This window comes from Scyliorhinus torazame, unplaced genomic scaffold (genome assembly GCF_047496885.1).
Source record: "Scyliorhinus torazame isolate Kashiwa2021f unplaced genomic scaffold, sScyTor2.1 scaffold_239, whole genome shotgun sequence".
Taxonomy (NCBI): Eukaryota; Metazoa; Chordata; class Chondrichthyes; order Carcharhiniformes; family Scyliorhinidae; genus Scyliorhinus; species Scyliorhinus torazame.
In genome coordinates, this window is record NW_027307966.1 from 1 (window position 1) to 19,526 (window position 19,526).

Below are 19,526 nucleotides of genomic sequence, written 5' to 3' on the forward strand. Positions count from 1 at the left end.
CATATCTAATTATGGCTGTCCTCTATTTCGATAACAGCAACAGAACATTTCACGACAAATATGGAGACATCCACTGTAGCACAAACCTCCACACCAGCTCCTCCCTCATCAAGTACATTAGCACCAACAACGACAGCAGCCTCCCCTGAAGCATCAACAACAATGACGACATCCCTCCTCTCAACAAGTCGTGAGTTCATGAGTGCTCTTTTATCAGTTGCAACTTTCTGAATCTTTTCAATCTACTGCAAAGTTAGAAATACAGGATGGAAAGATAGTCCATGATTGTGTTGGCTCTAGAATGTAGTTCGTGTCCCTGCATTTGAAACAGAAGCTGTGGGTTCAGTCCCCACTCCAGGACTTGTTGACCACGGAAAGATTTTCATATTGAGCTTCAGTAGGTTGATAATCATATTGCCGATCGAGCTCCAATTTAAGCAGGGCTGGTTTATGCTCCATTATTAAATCTCAATATGACGCATTGTGTTAACACCAGAATTTCACCCCATATCCAGCTAAAGCAGCAGCTTCATAATCTGAAGGCAACACAATAGGATGACTGTCGGATATATGAACGCTGTGTAACAATCCTGAATGTTCTTTTTTGTGCAACAGAAACATCAACACTGTCAGGCAGAGAAACTCCTTCTACATCTATTCAAACCTCAACAAGCTCCGCTGTGCCCGTGACTATCAGTGAAGCATTTACAACACGAACAACCAGCCTAATGACAGGTACACACAGCAACAACAATGAGCTGTATAGTTTTTGTAGAGGAGTTCTTTCAATTATTTAGATCTTTCTCTAAGAAGTGATTTTGTCCCTTCATTTGAAATGTTTTCCCTGTCTGTAAGTTGGAATATCTCTGATGTTTGGAAATAAAGGGAGGTGGAAGCAGATCTCTCCCTCATGCATATTCTGGGCAGTGATTTGGGGGAATGCATCATTCAGCCGCACAATTAACCTGATTGGACACTGGGCACATATTGAGTGGATCAGTAGGCTGCAGATCGAAGCTAATGAAATTTTAAACAGAATTGATGAACAGATTTCTGCAGATTCCACCCAAGTGCAATGTATCAAATAGATAATACAACTATTGGAAAACTCAGAGAAATCTGAGTTTGTATCTGTATCGGAAGCTAAATTAACAGCATATGTGCAGTTAAACATGAAAATGTGGAAGATGCTGTCAATTATACTCTTTTCCTTCACAGGCTGATTTGCAGCAGTTTTTGCTGATGGAATCTGCACCAAAATCACTGTTGTAAATGTGGGTTAGGTGTTACTATAGTCGTGCCAGATGTTGATGAAATATTCAAATCTATTTCAATCAGAAGTAACAATGTATTTAATGGAATGGTATGCCAGAATTATATTTGAACACCTTCTCTGATCCTGAACACAAAGTTAAATCAGGGTGAATTCATAGTTCCTTCGAAGAAAATTTATGTAGCAGACTTTTTTTATTTAAAATCATCAAATGTCACGGTTGTATTTTGCTCTTTTCTGTCTTCCTCGTAGATAAAGTGCATCAAACACGCTTTATTTCAGTTCCTGAACAATGATTTAAATTTTATAAATACTTCCTGTTTATTATTTCCTGCTTCATCTTCTCTGAAGCTACTTCAATCTTATTGGTTGACAGATTTCCTACTCGATTGAGAGTTTACAAAATTCAAGCTAACTATGGAAGAGTAAGAATTTCTGCTGGCATGGCCATTAGAAGTCTCTGGGCAACTCAATGGCCAAAGCTGTTCCTTCACCAGTCTCAAATAAATCTGAGCCAATAACTTGTCATCCTTACTTGAATAGATGTCGATTTTTTGACCTCAATTCTTTTTGCATCTTTTGTTTTTATAGTGGAACCCCCAATTGTTCCTGCAACAGTCAACCCAAATCAAGGGACACAGGCAAAAGAATTTAATGTAACCTTCACTGTGCTCACACTGTCATTCACATCAAGTCTACAAAATCTCAGTTCGCCGTTGTATATAGCAAACTCAAGCAAAATTCGTGAAGAGGTATGGTTGTCCAAGTAATTTTGAAAGAAAGTATTCGATTGCAATGTATTTTTCATACTAAAATGCAAAATTTTAATTCCTGACAGCTCAATAATCTGTTTGGCAATAGCAATGTCAAGTCAAAATTCAGAACTTGTCAGTCTGTGTCTTTCAGGTAAGAAATTAACATTATTCTGGACAGTCCAAGTTAAACTGAATCCACACCTGCATTTTTATGTTGATGTTCCAGTGACCAGGATTTATTTCAGAAAACCAAAGTAAAATTTTACAAGTGGTAGAAAATGATTTTCTCAATGTCATAGTCTGGTGAGGTCATTTCCAAACTACATTCTTGCAAACACCACAAAACCAATCTTCCACCATTTCAGAGAACTCATTCCATGATCTACCTCACAAAGCGGAAGTCACTTCAAAACTCTGACTGTGAAATATGTCCACACTCATGGCTCTCTGAGAGAATGACTTTGCCTCAGGTATTAGATAATGTAGCTATAGATGAACAGGGTGGCTGCATGTAGTCCTCCTTCACATCTTGAAATAATAGGGCAGAGAAAACTGCAGTTTTCAGTTTGAAACACCCGCTCCAATGCACTTGTTTATTGTTACTTAATCTAAAACAACAAATTGCGATCAGATACAATGGCCAGAATTTTACATGTTACTCCATCTCCCCTTTCCCAAGGGGGATGGGTGTGTGAGAGCACAGCAGGGTTGCCATGTTGGGAACATGAACTTGGGTACCGTATTTGCAGCATCACACCCATTTCAATTGGTATTTAATGACCAGTGGGAGATAATAAACCGCCTGCTTGCCCACAACTAATTAGGCCACTCTAAGCATCCAAATAATACACCATTAAGGGCTTCTTCCTCCTTGAATGGTATTTTGTCAGTGGTATGAGGTGCCCGGGTCACATGGCGAGGTCACTTCGTAAAACTTAGCAGCACGGATGTCAACCACATGGTGAGAGGTGTGGCTCCTAATCAGGTACCCTGTGCCCAACAAAAACTTTTCTGAAGTATTCTGACCCCACCATGTAAGTGACACAGCCACCCTCCCAAACCCAGCTGCCAGCCCCCGTGTTGGGTACCGTCTAAAACCTGATACCTTGTCCAAAGGTTAATTTCTCTTTACTCTGGGTAAAACTTGACTAATCCTCATACCACTGAATAGCCTCGGCCTTGTCCACGTGTACAGACACCAAAACGTACAGAAGCGTGAAAAGTCCTCACTGTCATTTCAAACACCAAGTAATGTACCATCATTCAGAAAATAACGATCACATAAATAACTTCAGACATCGATCCTGCAAACAAATTCTAAGCGTAGCTTTTTCATGTTGAAAACTATTGACCTGGAATTTACAGGGTTTCCGATGGCGCCTAGTCAGCTTTCATTGTCAATACAGTGCAGGTTAATGCAGACATCCTAAATTTGCAGCTTATGATCCACTGCTCTGTCAGTTCAGGAAAAATGAAGCTTCACTGTGGATGCGCCAACACCACACCCACCACACCCTCACCCACCCACCCCAACACAAACTCACTCCCACCCCAATCCACCTAGTGCGAGCAATCAGTGAAATCATTTGATTTGTCGAAATTTCCCATTTCCCACTCTGGCATTACTGTGAGAAATCCCCAGAAAGTTAAGCCTCAATTCAACAAGGAGTCTAGGCTGGTTTAGCACAGTGGGCTAAACAGCTGGCTTGTAATGCAGAACAAGGCCAGCAGCACGGTTCAATTCCCGTGCCAGCCTCCCTGAACAGGTGCCGGAATGTGGCGGCTAGGGGCTTTTCACAGTAACTTCATTGAAGCCAACTTGTGACAATAAGCACTTATTATTATTATTAAATCAATACGCAGTGCTTTCTATGAGGCAAGTGGCTAGTGCTCATGCTTTGCCGCTGAACACAAAAAAACAGCCATTCAATGATTCTGCATTAAGTTAAAATTTAAAAACAAATTAACCACTTGGTTTGTTCATGTGGCAGACTTGCAAGTGATGGCAGCAGTACGGTTGAGGCAATCTGCACTTGGAGTGCTACTGCCCAAGTTGACAAAGTTCTACTCTACCATGAATTTCAAAACAACACGCAGGGCATCACCACCTTCGGACCGTATTCACTGGACAGCAACAGCCTCTTTGTCAATGGTAAGTGCTCATTTTAATTAAATATTGATCTGATTTTATACACATTGTACCTGGTGGAATATTTATTTCTGAGGCATTCCCGCTCCTGCTGCTCTGCCATCCTACTACCACCTCACTCGCAAGCAATGCTCGAACTTTACCATAATTTGGCTCACTCTCATTCCTTGCCGACTGATTCTCTGCGACTCTGTTGGCTTCCCTACTCTTGGCCTGTTACCTCTTACTCACTGTCATTAACTCCTGATCAGGTGGCCGCACCTTCCTGTTGCTCTGCTGGCTCTAGCCTAATCATTGGTGAAAGCAAACAGCTAAATGAACAAAAACAGTTATTGTGTTAAATCCACTTTCGAGTTTTGAAAAGTTTAGCTTTGAAAATGTGCAATATCTTATCAAAGCCATCACATTATCTGACACTTGTCTAAGTGGGCAGCACGGTAGCACAGTGGTTAGCCCTGCTCCTTCTCAGCATCAGGGACCCAGGTTCAATTCCCCGCTGGGTCACTGTCTGTGCGAAGCCTGCACGTTCTCCCTGTGTCTGCGTGTGTTTCATCCGGGTGCTACGGTTTCCTCCCACAGTCCAAGACGTGCAGGTTAGGAGGATTGGCGATGCTAAATTGCCCTTGGTATCCAAAAAGGTGAGATGGGGTTATTGGGTTTGGGGATAGGGTGGAAGTGAGGGCTTAAGTGGTCGTTGCAGATTCGATGGGCTGAATGGCCTCCTTCTGCACTGTATGTTCTATGTTCTATAGCTGCCATATGTAATTAATTGCAATTTTAACGTAAAGCAATTGAACCTTCTTAAGTTATCCATTTCATTTTTGATTTCAGGTTACCATGAATCAATTGTTTTAACCAGTAAGTATGATAACTATCTCAGTTCTGTTAATATTGTTGTTTAATATCTTTTCAATCTTACAACAACCTGACCTGGGACAATAAACATGTTGTGAAAGCTTTCTCTGTATCATACTGAAATTCTAAGCTCATTCTCTCATGCTCAGTTTAGGACCGCGTTCGAACTAATAAACAGATAAACATTCATTCTTCTGTCAGTTGGGTGCACTCTCGCCAATGTTTCAAAGAAATGCAGGTTCAAGTCCAACCGCAGGACTAAAGTGCAAAAATCTATATTGACACACCAGTGGGGTGCTGCACTCATTACTGACTCTGAAGTTACTGAAGTTAAATGTTCCACACACTATTGTGAAAAAGAGCAAGGAGATATCTCTCTACCAACATCACAGAAAACAGTTTATTTGGCCATGATCGCACTGCTGTACATGAGCTTCCAACATTACAACAGTGGCTATCCTCCAAAAAAGTAATTTGTTGCCTCTCATGTGCTGAAGGATATCTGTTGTTCGTGAAAGGTGCTACATCATGCAAGAATTTTATTTGTACTTTATTGTAGAACTTAAACTAAGTGGTGAATCTGATTTCCTGAAAAGGTATTGATCAAACGCTTAAAATTCAGAAATGGAAATCCCAGTTGCTAAAGCATCTATTGAGTGGGGAACAGGTGAACTAAAAGTAAAATCTAGTGCTCAAGAATGATCATTCAGTCAGAATAATCAGTGGCTACTCTGAACAAGGAGTTTTTGATCATATTCCTCAGATTCTCAATGACATGGGCAAGAAGAGATTGATTATGGAATGATGCTGTGAGATATTTATGTATGAATGTTTAACATCGGCGGCACGGTGGTGTAGTGGTTAGCACTGCTGCCTCCAAGTGCTGAGAACCCGGGTTCAATCTCACCGGGTTCGGTCACTGTCATGTGGAGTTTGCACATTCTCCCTGTGTTTGTGTGTGTCTCACTTCCACAACTCAAAGATGTACAGGGTAGGCGAATTGGCCATGCTAAATTGCCACTTAATTGGAAAATGATTGTTTAACATTAGGGGCAATGCTGAGCCATTCAAATCAAATGTGTTTTAATAGTTCTGCTGAAATGCCAAACAGTGAGATTTCAGGAAACCGCATTGAAGAAGAAGTGTGTAATCAGAGCAAAGATAGAGAATGGTGTCCATGGAGCATTTCGCCGAATGCCTTCTTGGCGCAGTTGTTCGCATAAATATTGTATATTTGCTTTGCAACATGGCCATTACTTTGTGGCACTCTATATCATGTTAAGAAGGTGGATTTTCAGCTATAATGTTAGGATCTTGTTCCAGACATGTTGTATAGCACTTTAAGGCTGTCACCTATTTTAACCTCAGCAACAGAACAGTCGGCTGCAAACATAAAGACTTCGACTACAGCACAAACTGTTACATCAGCAGTTCCCTCAATGAGTACAATTGCAACAACAGCCACACTGAGCTCAACAGAAGCATCGATAACGACATCTCTCACTTCTGCAAGTGGTGAGTAGACGACTGTTCTCTTATCAGTTCTACCATTTCTATTCATTCTGCCAACTCCAAGTGCAGAAACACTTTACCGAAGATTATCAAAGGAATATAGCATGTGGCTATCCACAATTGCTCCAAGTAGAACAATGTGCAGACAGCATTTGCTTATTCAGGATGTTTTAACATTTCTCAGTTACTTTAGTAATGTCCATGACATGGGAGTTCAAGTAAGTTGTTTTTTGGGCTGAAGGTTTTTTGCTTGTTTATCCATGCTTTTTTGTACATTTTCTAAGTCTATCACCTATTTCCATTCCAGGGGAAGAAACCTCAGCTGCAGCTACGGAAACATCCACAGCAGCACAAAGCTCAACATCAGCTTCCATCTCAACAAGTACAACAGCGCAAACACCTACAGTGAGCACCACTGAAGGATCAACTACCGAAGCAACAGCAGGCACTACACCACCCCCATCAACAAGTGGTGAGTAACCAAAAACATTCTTTGCACCTATTCCATTCTCAGTCTTGGCAAATACTCACAGTTAGAAAGACATTAAGGCAGTATAAAAATAATATAATATTATCTTGTTGGCTCTGATTATACATGGAACAATCTAGTGCTCATATCTCGTGGAGCGGTACCTTCAGTTAAAACAAAGCCATGTTATATTACAAAGTGAATTCCATGTTCAATGAGTATTAACAAGATATAAAGGACAACCGTTGAGGATAGAGTATAATGAATCACGCATGCCTCCCGGTTTAACTGAATGAAATCATTACCTTTATCACTACTAGCGGCAGAATCATCAACTACAAGCACGCAGACATACACAGCTGCACTGACCTCCCCATCATCTACTCCCGCAACAAGTGAAACAGCATCAACATCGACAGTGGGCTCTATCGAAGGATCAACAACTGAAGAGTCAACATACACTACGTCACTCCCATCAACAAATGGTGAGCAGACAAAATCACACTTATACTAAAATTCAAAGATGAATCATTTGAAACTGCTGGAAGATGGAAGTACATAGCAAAAACCATGAGATTATTTCAGCAATATGTTGTTTCCTCTCATTGCACAAGGTTAATGATATGTAAAACACAATTGGTGCCCTAATGTAGTCATAATTCCAGGCTATTTTATCCAGCTCATTATCGTTCCATATGATGTCATTTGACAGAAATGATAACACAAATACGAAGAAACATTTTAGATTGATCCATCCTGTTCAGTTCCTTCAATAACAATGTACACTTTTTAAATCACAGAGCCATCAGTATCGACAGTAAGTTCACAGACTGCATTACCAACATCTAGATCAGCACCTACCACACCAAGTACAATAGCACCAACATCTGTAGCAAACTCCATTGAATCATCGACACCTGAAGCAACGACAATGACAACACCAATCCTTTCAACAAGTGGTAAGTATGAATGCTCTCTGAGGGCAGCATATGGCGCAGTGGTTAGCATTGGCATTGCGGCGCTGAGGACCCGGGTTCGAATCCCGGCCCTGGGTCACTGTCCGTGTGCCGCTTGCACATTCTTCCCATGTCTGCGTGGGTTTCGCCCCCACAACCCAAACATGTGCTGGTTAGGTGGATATGCCATGCTAAATTGCCCTGTAATTGGAAAAAGAAAAATAATTGGCTACTCAACATTTTTTTTTTTTAAATGAGTGCTCTCTGCTCAGCTCTAATATTCTGATCCATTTCCCTGACTGCAAGTATAAAAACATACCAAGGAAAGTTAACAAAAAAGGTGACATGATTTTGGCTATCAATTTGAATAGCAGAATTCCACCAACTTCAAGTGTAGAAACGTTTTACTGACTATCATCAAAGAGTACCGTGTGCAGCACGGTAGCACAGTGGTTAGTACTGTGGCTTCACAGCGCCAGGGTCCCAGGTTCGATTCCCCGCTGGGTCACTGTCTGTGCGGAGTCTGCACGCTCTCCCCGTTTCTGCGTGGGTTTCCTCCGGGTGCTCCGGTTTCCTCCCACAGTCCAAAGACGTGCAGGTTAGGTGGATTGGCTGTGATAAATTGCCCTTAGTGACCAAAAAGGTTTGGCGGGGTTATTGGATTACGGGGATAGGGTGGAAGTGAGGGTTTAAGTGGGTCGGTGCAGACTCATAGAACAAAAACAATACAGCGCAGTACAGGCCCTTCGGCCCACGATGTTGCACCGAAACAAAAGCCATCTAACCTACACTATGCCATTATCATCCATATGTTTATCCAATAAACTTTTAAATGCCCTCAATGTTGGCGAGTTCACTACTGTAGCAGGTAGGGCATTCCACGGCCTCACTACTCTTTGCGTAAAGAACCTACCTCTGACCTCTGTCCTATATCTATTACCCCTCAGTTTAAAGTTATGTCCCCTCGTGCCAGCCATATCCATCCGCGGGAGAAGGCTCTCACTGTCCACCCTATCCAACCCCCTGATCATTTTGTATGCCTCTATTAAGTCTCCTCTTAACCTTCTTCTCTCCAACGAAAACAACCTCAAGTCCATCAGCCTTTCCTCATAAGATTTTCCCTCCATACCAGGCAACATCCTGGTAAATCTCCTCTGCACCCGCTCCAAAGCCTCCACGTCCTTCCTATAATGCGGTGACCAGAACTGTACGCAATACTCCAAATGCGGCCGTACCAGAGTTCTGTACAGCTGCAACATGACGTCCCGACTCCGGAACTCAATCCCTCTACCAATAAAGGCCAACACTCCATAGGCCTTCTTCACAACCCTATCAACCTGGGTGGCAACTTTCAGGGATCTATGTACATGGACACCTAGATCCCTCTGCTCATCTACACTTTCAAGAACTTTACCATTAGCCAAATATTCCGCATTCCTGTTATTCCTTCCAAAGTGAATCACCTCACACTTCTCTACATTAAACTCCATTTGCCACCTCTCAGCCCAGCTCTGCAGCTTATCTATATCCCTCTGTAACCTGCTACATCCTTCCACACTATCGACAACACCACCGACTTTAGTATCGTCTGCAAATTTACTCACCCACTCGATGGGCCGAATGGCCTCCTTCTGCACTGTAAATTCTGTATGTTCTGTATGTACTGTATGTATGTAGTACAGCATGTGGCTGTCCACAAACGCCCCAAGTAGGACAATGTACAGATGAGATTTGCTCTTTCATGATCTTATGACATGTCAAGGTTACATTAGTAATATCCACGACATGGGAGTTCAAGGAAAATGATTATTGGACTCAAGGTTTTGCGTGTTTTTCCATGCATTTTGTACACATTCTAAATCTATCACCTATCTCCACAGCAGCAGAAAAAACATCCGCTGCAGCTACGGAGATATCCACAGCAGCACAAAGCTCAACATCAGCTTCCATCTCAACAATTGCAACAGCGGAAACACCTACAGTGAGCTCCACTGAAGCACCAACTACTGAAGCAAGAACAGGCACTGCACCACCCCCATCAACTAATGGTGAGTAACCAAAAACACTCTTTGCACTAATTCCACTCTCAGTCCTGAAAAACTGAGAGTTAGAACCACACAAAGACAGTATAAAAATTCAATAATATTGTATTTTGCTGTTGGCTATAATTAAACATGGAACAATCGAGTGCTCATCTTCCTTGGAGCTGTACCTTCAGGCAAAACAGAGCCAAGTTAAATTACTCAGTAAAGCCCATGGTGCATGAGTATGAACAAGATAATGGACATGTGATGTGGAAAAAATATAATATATTACCCATGCTCGCTGTTACATGGAATAAAATCATTACATTTTTCAATAATAACAGCAGAATCATCAACTACAAGCACACTGACAACCACAGCATCGTTGACCCCCTCATCATCTAGTCCCGCAACAAGTCAAACAGCATCAACATCGACAGTGGGCTCTACTGAAGGATCAACAGCTGAAGAGTCGACATACACTACGTCACTCCCATCAACAAGTGGTGAGCACACAAAATCACACTTATGCAGCAATTCAAATATTAATCATTTGAAAGTGTTGGAAGATGGAAGTAAACAGCAAAAACCATCAGGAGATTGCACCAGTATGTTGTTTCCTATAATTGCACAGGCTTAATCAGATGTAAAACACAATTAGTGCTCTAATGTTTTCACATTTCGAGGCTATTTTATCCAGCTCATTATATTCCCATATACATGTCATTTCATAAAAATTATAACACACACATGAATAAAAACTTTTATATATTTATCCATCCTTTACAGTTCCCTCAATAACAATGTCCACTTTTTATATCACAGAGCAATCAGTATCGACAACAAATACACAGACTTCCACTGAAGCAGCAACATCCAGATCAGCACCAACTTCACCAAGCACACTTGCACCAACATCTGGAGCAAGCTCCATTGAATCAACGACACCTGAAGCAACGACAATGACAACATCAATCCTTTCAACAAGTGGTGAGTATGAGTGCTCTCTGCTCAGTTCTATGATTCTGAAATGTTTCACCTGCTTCAACTCTAAAAACGTAATGGAAATTTAACAACAAAGTATATTTTTCTATCAGCTATGATAATGTAGAGCAGAATAAGGTGCAAATGCCTTTTGCCCATTGCTGCCTTGCCAGGCCATGTTAATTAGCCAACGATATATGAGACTATGAAGGCGACCTTCCGGTTAGAATGTTAGGATGCTGCTCCATGTCTGCATATCTAATTATGGCTGTCCTCTATTTCGATAACAGCAACAGAACATTTCACGACAAATATGGAGACATCCACTGTAGCACAAACCTCCACACCAGCTCCTCCCTCATCAAGCACATTAGCACCAACAATGACAGCAGCCTCCCCTGAAGCATCAACAACAATGACGACATCCCTCCTCTCAACAAGTCGTGAGTTCATGAGTGCTCTTTTATCAGTTGCAACTTTCTGAATCTTTTCAATCTACTGCAAAGTTAGAAATACAGGATGGAAAGATAGTCCATGATTGTGTTGGCTCTAGAATGTAGTTCGTGTCCCTGCATTTGAAACAGAAGCTGTGGGTTCAGTTCCCACTCCAGGACTTGTTGACCACGGAAAGATTTTCATATTGAGCTTCAGTAGGTTGATAATCATATTGCCGATCGAGCTCCAATTTAAGCAGGGCTGGTTTATGCTCCATTATTAAATCTCAATATGACTCATTGTGTTAACATCAGAATTTCACCCCATATCCAGCTAAAGCAGCAGCTTCATAATCTGAACACAATGGAATTGAATGACTGTCGGATATATGAACGCTGTGTAACAATGTTGAATGTTCTCTTTTGTGCAACAGAAACATCGACACCGTCAGGCAGAGAAACTCCTTCTACATCTATTCAAACTCAAACACACTCAGCTGTGCCCGTGACCACCAGTGAAGCATTTACAACACGAACAACCAGCCGAATGACAGGTACACACAGCAACAACAATGAGCTGTATAGTTTTTGTAGAGGAGTTCTTTCAATTATTTAGATCTTTCTCTAAGAAGTGTTTTTGTCCCTTCATTTGAAATGTTTTCCATTTCTGTAAGTTGGAATATCTCTGATGTTTGGAAATATAGAGAGGTGGAAGCAGATCTCTCCCTCATGCATATTTTGGGCAGTGATTTGGGAGAATGCATCATTCAGCCGCACAATTAACCTGATCAGACGTTGGGCACATATTGAGTGCCAGGTTGCAGTAACATTGGATCAGTGGACTGCAGATGGAACCTAATGAAATTTTAAACAGAATTGATGAACAGATTTATGCAGATTCCATCCAGGTGCAATGTATCATATCGATATTACAACTATTGGAAAATCAGAGAAATCTGAGTTTATGGCTGTACAGGAAGCTACATTAGTGGGATACTCCGTGTGTGGCTTCTCCAGCCTGTTGAATTTCTGTTATTTGAGTCTTCAGACAGATCTCCCTGGATAGACCATAATGTCAGTAATCAACATTGTTTCAGAGTAAAATTAAGAGCGACTTCTGGGGCGAAATTCTCCCCCAACGGCGCGATGTCCACCGACTGGCGCTAAAAACGGCGCCAATCAGACGGGCATCGCGCCGGCCCAAAGGTGCGGAATGCTCCGCATCTTTGGGGGCTGAGCCCCAACATTGAGGGGTTAGGCCGGCGCCGGAGGGATTTCCGCCCCTCCAGCTGGCGGAAATGGCGTTTGTTGCCCCGCCAGCTGGCGGAAATGGCGTTTGGTGCCCCGCGTCAGCGGCGGCCGACAGTTTCCCACGCATGCGCAGTGGGGAGAGTCTCTTCCGCCTCCGCCATGGTGGAGGCCGTGGTGGAGGCGGAAGGGAAAGAGTGCCCCCATGGCACAGGCCCGCCTGCGGATCGGTGGGCCCCGATCGCGGGCCAGGCCACCGTGGGGGCACCCCCCGGGGCCAGATCGCCCCGCGCCCCCCCCAGGACCCCAGAGCCCACCCACGCCGCCTGGTCCCGCCGGTAAATACCAGCTTTGATTTACGCCGGCGGGACAGGCAATTTCTGGGCGGGACTTCGGCCCATCCGGGCCGGAGAATTGAGCGGGGGGTCTCGCCAACCGGCGCGGCCCGATTCCTGCCCCCGCCCAATCTCCGGTACCGGAGACTTCGGCGGGGGCGGGACTCACGGCGGCCAACGGCCATTCTCCGACCCGGCGGGGAGTCGGAGAATGACGCCCCTGGAGTCTGCATATGTCCAGTTAAACATGAAAATGTGGAAGCTGCTGCCAATTATACTCTTTTCGCAGGCTGTGTTGCAGAAGTTTTTGCTGATGGAATCTGCACCAAAATCACTGTTGTTAAAGTGGGTTACCATAGTCATGCCAAATACTGATAAAATAATCAAGTCTGATTGGTTGACAGATTTCCTGCTCGATTGAGAGGCTGGGACCACACTTCTAGCGAATTGTGTAACTAGGGCTGTAGATAAGGGTTTTAAACAAAATTGGAGGGGGAGGATTCAGTTGCAGGGGGCACTAGAAACCCCAATTGAAAGGAGGAGGTAAGAGTGGAGGTTAGCAATGGGTTGGATGGTAACCAGACAGAACAGTTGGATGTCTTTATGCACTAAGGAATTGTAGAAGAGTATGGAAATTTAACATGAAAACAAATTTGAAAGCTTCATATCTAAATGCAAGAAGCATTCGTAACAAACTTAATGGGCTAACTGCGCAAAAAGAAACAAAAGTTCTGAGATGGTGGGGATTACTGAATCGTGGTTATAGGGAGACAAGTCTGGGAATTAGGCTGTATAGTTTTGTAGATGGAATACTTCAATCTTATTGGTTAACAGATTTCCTGCTTGACTTAGAGGTTACCAAATTCAAGCGAACAATGGAAGAGTAAGAATTTCTGCTGGCAAGGCCATTAGAAATCTTTGGCCAACTAAACAGAGGTGGACAGCCAAAGCTGTATCTTCACCAGTCTCAAATAAATCTGAACTAATAACTTGTCATCTATACTTGAATAGATGTAGATTTTGTGACCTCAATTCTTTCTGCATCTTTTGCTTTTATAGTGGAACCCCCCATCGTTCCTGTAACAGTCAATCCAAATCAAGGGACACAGGCAAAAGAATTTAATGTAACCTTCACTGTGCTCACACTGTCATTCACATCAAGCCTACAAAATCTCAGTTCGCCGTTGTATATAGCAAACTCAAGCAAACTTCGTGAAGAGGTATGGTTGTCCAAGTAATTTTGAAAGAAAATATTCTGGGTGGGATTCTCCCAACGGGAGTCTAAGTGCCGACGCCGGAGTAAACACCGGAGTGTTTTACTCTGGCGTCAGCACCCGTTCCCAGACCCCGGGCGAAGTTCTCCGGTATCGGCACGATGTCCGCCGACTGGCACCCAAAATGGCACAAATCAGTCGGGCATCGCTCCGCCCCAAAGGTGCGGAATGCTCCGCATCTTGGGGGGCCGAGCCCCAACCTTAAGGGGATAGGCACGCGCCGGACGAATTTCCGCCCCGCCAGCTGGCGGAAAAGGCCTTTGGTGCCCCGCCAGCTGGCGCGGAAATGACATCTCCGGGCGGCGCATGCGCGGGAGCGTTAGCGGGCGCTCACGGCATTCCCACGCATGCGCACTGGAGGGAGTCTCGGTGGGGGGGGCCGCCAACCGGCGCGGCGCGATTCCCGACCCCGCCGAATATCCGGTGATGGAGAATTCAGCAACCGGCGGGGGCGGGATTCACGCCAGCCCCCGGCGATTCTCCGACCCGGCGGGGGGTCGGAGAATCTCGACCCCCATTCTCATAATAATAATAAAAAATTACTGTGAAAAGCCCCTAGTCGCCATATTCCGGCGCCTGTTCGGGGAGGCCGGTATGGGACCTCCATTCTGGGGCCTCTGTGGGGCTGGCAGGGACGTGGTGCGGTTTGCATGGGTGGGACCTCGACGCGGCATCGGAGACCCGGCGCCACGTAAAAGATGCGGCGCCTTGGGTCTCGCGCATGCGCAGTTGGGCAGGTGCCAACGAGCGCATGCGCAGTGGCCTTCCTCCCCCAGGCCGCCCTGCACAAAAATGGCGCAGGGATATAACATTGCCGGCGGAGGAAAGGAGGCCCGCCGATTGGTGGGCCCCGATCGCGGGCCAGACACCATCAGAGGCCCTCCCCGGTGAGGGAGGCCCACCCCCGAGCGTTCCCAACACCAGCGACCAGGGGTGAACGGCGCCGGTGGGACTCTGTCATGTTGGAGAGGCCGCTCGGCCCATCCGGGCTGCAGAATCGGCGGCCTTGCCGATTCCAGCAGCCGGCGACGTGCCAAACGTGCCAGCGCAAATGGCGCTGATTCTCCGCACCTCGGAGAATTGCGCGCCGGCGTTGGGGCACCATGGCACGGTTGCTCCGATTCTCCGGCCCGGCGCAGGGCTCAGAATTTCAATGGATTTTCCGTACTAAAATGCAATATTTTAATCCCTTACAGCTCAATAATCTGTTTGGCAATAGCAATGTCAAGTCAAAATTCAGAAGTTGTCAATCTGTGTCTTTCAGGTAAGAAATTAACATTATTCTGGACAGTCCAAGTTAAACTGAATCCACACCTGAATTTATATGTTGATGTTCCAGGACCAGGATTTATTTCAGAAAGCCAGAATAAAATTTTACAAGTGGTAGAAAATGATTTTCTCAATGTCATAGTCTGGTGAGGTAATTTCCAAACTGCATTCTTGCAAACACCACAAAACCAATCTTCCACCATTTCAGAGAGCTGATTCCATGATCTACCTCACAAAGCGGAAGTCACTTCAAAACTCTGACTGTGAAATATGTCCACACTGTTGACTCTGACAGAATGATTTTGCCTCAGCTGTAGAATAATGTAGCCATAGATGAACAGGAGAGACTATAGGAAGTCTTCCTTCACATCTTGAAATAATAGGGCAGAGAAACCAGTTTTCAGTTTGAAAGACCCATGCCAATGCACTTGTTAATTGTTACTTGATCTGAGACAAAAAATGAGATTAGAAACTATGGGTAGAATTTTTATGTGTTACCCCACTCTCCACCTTCCCCAAGGAGGATAGGTGTGTGGGAGTGTGGCGGTGCTGCCAAGTTTGGACATAAACTTGCATATTTGCAACTTCTATTGGTATTTAATGAACAATGGGAGATAGTAGACAGCCTGCTTGTCCATAAGCCAATTAGGCTGCTCTAAGCATCCAAATAATAGACAATTAAAGGCTTCTTCCTCCAACAATAGCATTTTACCTGTGGTACGAGGGGCCCAGGTCACTTGGCGAGGCAACTTCCAAAAACTTAGCAGCATGGATGTCAATCACAGAGTGAGAGGTGTGGCTCCGAATCAGGTACCCTCTGCCCAATGAAAACTTTCCTGAATACTCTGACCCCACTAGATGAGTGATACAACACCCAGCTGCTAGCCCCCTTGTTGGGTACTGTAAGACCTTTGTCTAAAGGTTAATTTGTCTTTATTCTGGGTAAACCTGACACAACAACTTGGTTGTACTTTCACCAAGATACCAAACCTTTATTAAACCATGAACCAATGATAAATACTGACTAAAATACAGGTTAATTCATTACTTTGCGTGCCAAAGTCTGTCTCAGTGGTAATCTGGGGGTGAAATTCTCCCGAAACGGCGCGATGTCCGCCGACTGGCACCCAAAACGGCGCCAATCAGACAGGCATCGCGCCGCCCCAAAGGTGCGGAATGCTCCGCATCTTTGGGGGCCGAGCCCCAACATTGAGGGGCTAGGCTGACGCCAGAGGAATTTCCGCCCCGCCAGCTGGCGGAAACGGCCTTTGTTGCCCCGCCAGCTGGCGCGGAAATGACATCCCCGGCCGCTGACAGTTTCCCACGCATGCGCAGTGGAGGGAGTCTCTTCCGCCTCTGCCATGGTGGAGACCGTGGCGGAGGTGGAAGGGAAAGAGTGCCCCCACGGCACAGGCCCCCCCCGTGGATCGGTGGGCCCTGATTGCGGGCCAGGCCACCGTGGGGGCACCCCCCGGGGCCAGATCGCCCCGCGCCCCCCACAGGACCCCGGAGCCCACCCACGCCGCCTTGTCCCGCCGTTCAAAAGGTGGATTAATCCACGCCGGCGAGACAGGCAATTTATCGGCGGGACTTCGGCCCATCCGGGCCGGAGAATCGAGCGGGGGGGCCCGCCAATCGGCGCGGCGCGATTCCCGCCCCCGCTGAATATCCGGTGCCGGAGACTTCGGCAACCGGCGGGGGCGGGATTCACACCAGCCCCCGGCGATTCTCCGAACCGGCGGGGGGTCGGAGAATGACGAGCTGATAACAAAATCCTCTGTGCATGTCATTTGATCAACTCGTAAAATTGTTCCAACTGAAGCCCCGATGCTTCTGGGGGATATTATTTTGGACCATAGAATCCCCACAGTGCAGAGGGAGGCCCATCGAGTAGGCACCGAGCTTCTGAAAGAAAAGTGTACCTAAGGCCAATTCCTCGCCAAATCCCCATAGCCCTACCTAATCTTTGGGGGAAATTTAGCATGACCAAGCCACTTTATCTGCACAATCTTTGACTGTGGGAGGAAACAGGACCACCTGGGGGAAACCCACGCAGACACCACTGGAGAATGTTCAAACTCCACACAGTCACTAAGTTAATAATCAAACCCGGGTCCCTGGCGCTGTGAGGCTGCAATGCTAACCACTGTACCATTATGCTGCCTGTACCCTTTTTTATCATGTCCTCACCATTTTGCAAAGCTTTGCTGATAATATCAAAGCTTTGACTTGACTAAATTGACCATCATGCTTTGCAGTTTGAGCCCACAGTGCAGTTCAGCACAGTTATTTATATAACTTCAGTATTCAGATCCTTTATTTCCAACTTACCACAACGGGACAGACTCCACACACTACACCACAACCAGTCGACATTGATTAATAAGGAATTAGTTGCATGATTAAAAAGTGTTTGTACAGTAAAAATGTAAATAATATGTCATTTTACAACTGCCAACCTGGCCCCTGTATTACCCAGGTATAACTTACATTCCCAACTTCATGACTAATCTTGTTTTGTCTGCCCGAGTGGCACTGTTAGGAAAAGGGAGCTGCAGCAGGCAAGGGGCAAAATGAATAATTGAGGGTGAGACCGACCCAACTTTTAAGCTAACATGTAGGCACCCGTTTCTCTTCACTTGGGAAAATTTGTTCATAGCAACCTTCTGTCCACTTGTGGCAGCATCGAGTGGAGAATATCCAATACCCCGGCATTGTGTTCTTGAATAATGCTCATGCCACTGAATAACCTCGATCTTATCCACATGTACAGTCACCAAAACGTACAGAAGTGTGAAAAACCCTCACTGCCTTTTCAAACACCAAGTAATGTACCATCATTCTGAAAATAATGATCACATAAATGACTTCAGAGATCGACCGTGTAAACAAATTCTAAGCTTAGTTTTCTCAGGTTGAAAACTATTGGCCCGAAATTTACAGGGTTTCCGCTAGCGCCTAGCTATCATTGTCAATACAGTGCATGTCATCCGAAATTTGCACCTTGTGATCCACTGCTCTGCCAGTTCAGGAAAACAAAGCTTCGATGAGGATCCACCAACACCAGACCCACCACCCCCTCACCCCCAACACAAACTCATTCCCACCCCAACCCTAATCCACCCAGTGCCAGCAATCACTGAAATCATTTGATTTGCCGAAATTTCCCATTTTCCACTCTGACATTACTGTGAGACATCCCCAGAAAGATAAGCCTTGATTCACTGAGGAGTGAATATCAGTACTCGATATGCCTAACTTAAATCCATGTGAATGTCATAATCTATATTTTGCTCTCAGCAATGTATTTTGAGAGTGATTTGAGTGTACATGCTATTCCCTTCCTGCTTGGCTGCCTATGACAATTCTTGAATGAAACTGGTTGTTGGCATACCGGGGAGTGATACTGTTGCAGCCTGGCACTGGCAATCCCCATTCAGCAAAGTTACAATAATTTTCACATTGAAAGGGTAGAATTTCTTGCCACAGAGAAAGTGACATTTCTCAGCGAGGCTTTCTATGGAACACAAAACCCCAGCCATTCAATGATTCCGCATTAAGTTTAAAATTTAAAACAAACTAATCACCTGGTTTGTGTATGTGGCAGACCTGCAAGTGATGGCGGCAGTACGGTCGAAACAATTTGCATTTGGAGTGCTACTGCCCAAGTTGATAAAGTTCTGCTCTACCATGAATTCCAAAACAAGACACAGGGCATCACCACCTTCGGACCATATTCACTGGACAGCAACAGCCTCTTTGTCAATGGTAAGTGTTCATTTTAATTAAATATCGATCTGATTTTACATACATTGTACGTGATGGAATCTTTATTTCAGAGGCCTTCCCACTCCTGTTGCTCTGCCATCCTACAACACCTCACTCACAAGCAATGCTCCAACATTTCTACCATTTGGCTCACTCTCAACCCTTGGCGACGGATTCTCTGCTACTCTGTTGGCTTCCTTATCCTTGGTCTGTTGTCCCTT

At 44.9% G+C, this 19,526-nt stretch overlaps 1 protein-coding gene across 1 annotated transcript in view; it reads left to right on the forward strand.

The window, feature by feature from the left end:
- The first annotated feature begins 43 nt into the window (after positions 1–43).
- Positions 44–19,526, forward strand: part of LOC140405790 (mucin-16-like) — a 133,058-nt gene continuing 113,575 nt past the window's right edge. The window contains exons 1-18 of the mRNA XM_072494223.1: positions 44–190; positions 616–735; positions 1,865–2,025; positions 2,112–2,179; positions 4,020–4,180; positions 5,009–5,035; positions 6,401–6,547; positions 6,852–7,016; positions 7,334–7,498; positions 7,814–7,972; positions 9,850–10,017; positions 10,338–10,499; positions 10,819–10,983; positions 11,268–11,420; positions 11,846–11,965; positions 14,054–14,214; positions 15,465–15,532; positions 19,145–19,305. Of these exons, the coding sequence (XP_072350324.1) occupies positions 61–190; positions 616–735; positions 1,865–2,025; positions 2,112–2,179; positions 4,020–4,180; positions 5,009–5,035; positions 6,401–6,547; positions 6,852–7,016; positions 7,334–7,498; positions 7,814–7,972; positions 9,850–10,017; positions 10,338–10,499; positions 10,819–10,983; positions 11,268–11,420; positions 11,846–11,965; positions 14,054–14,214; positions 15,465–15,532; positions 19,145–19,305 (2,461 nt within the window). The 5' untranslated portion in view covers positions 44–60. The remainder of the gene's footprint in view (positions 191–615; positions 736–1,864; positions 2,026–2,111; positions 2,180–4,019; positions 4,181–5,008; positions 5,036–6,400; positions 6,548–6,851; positions 7,017–7,333; positions 7,499–7,813; positions 7,973–9,849; positions 10,018–10,337; positions 10,500–10,818; positions 10,984–11,267; positions 11,421–11,845; positions 11,966–14,053; positions 14,215–15,464; positions 15,533–19,144; positions 19,306–19,526) is intronic.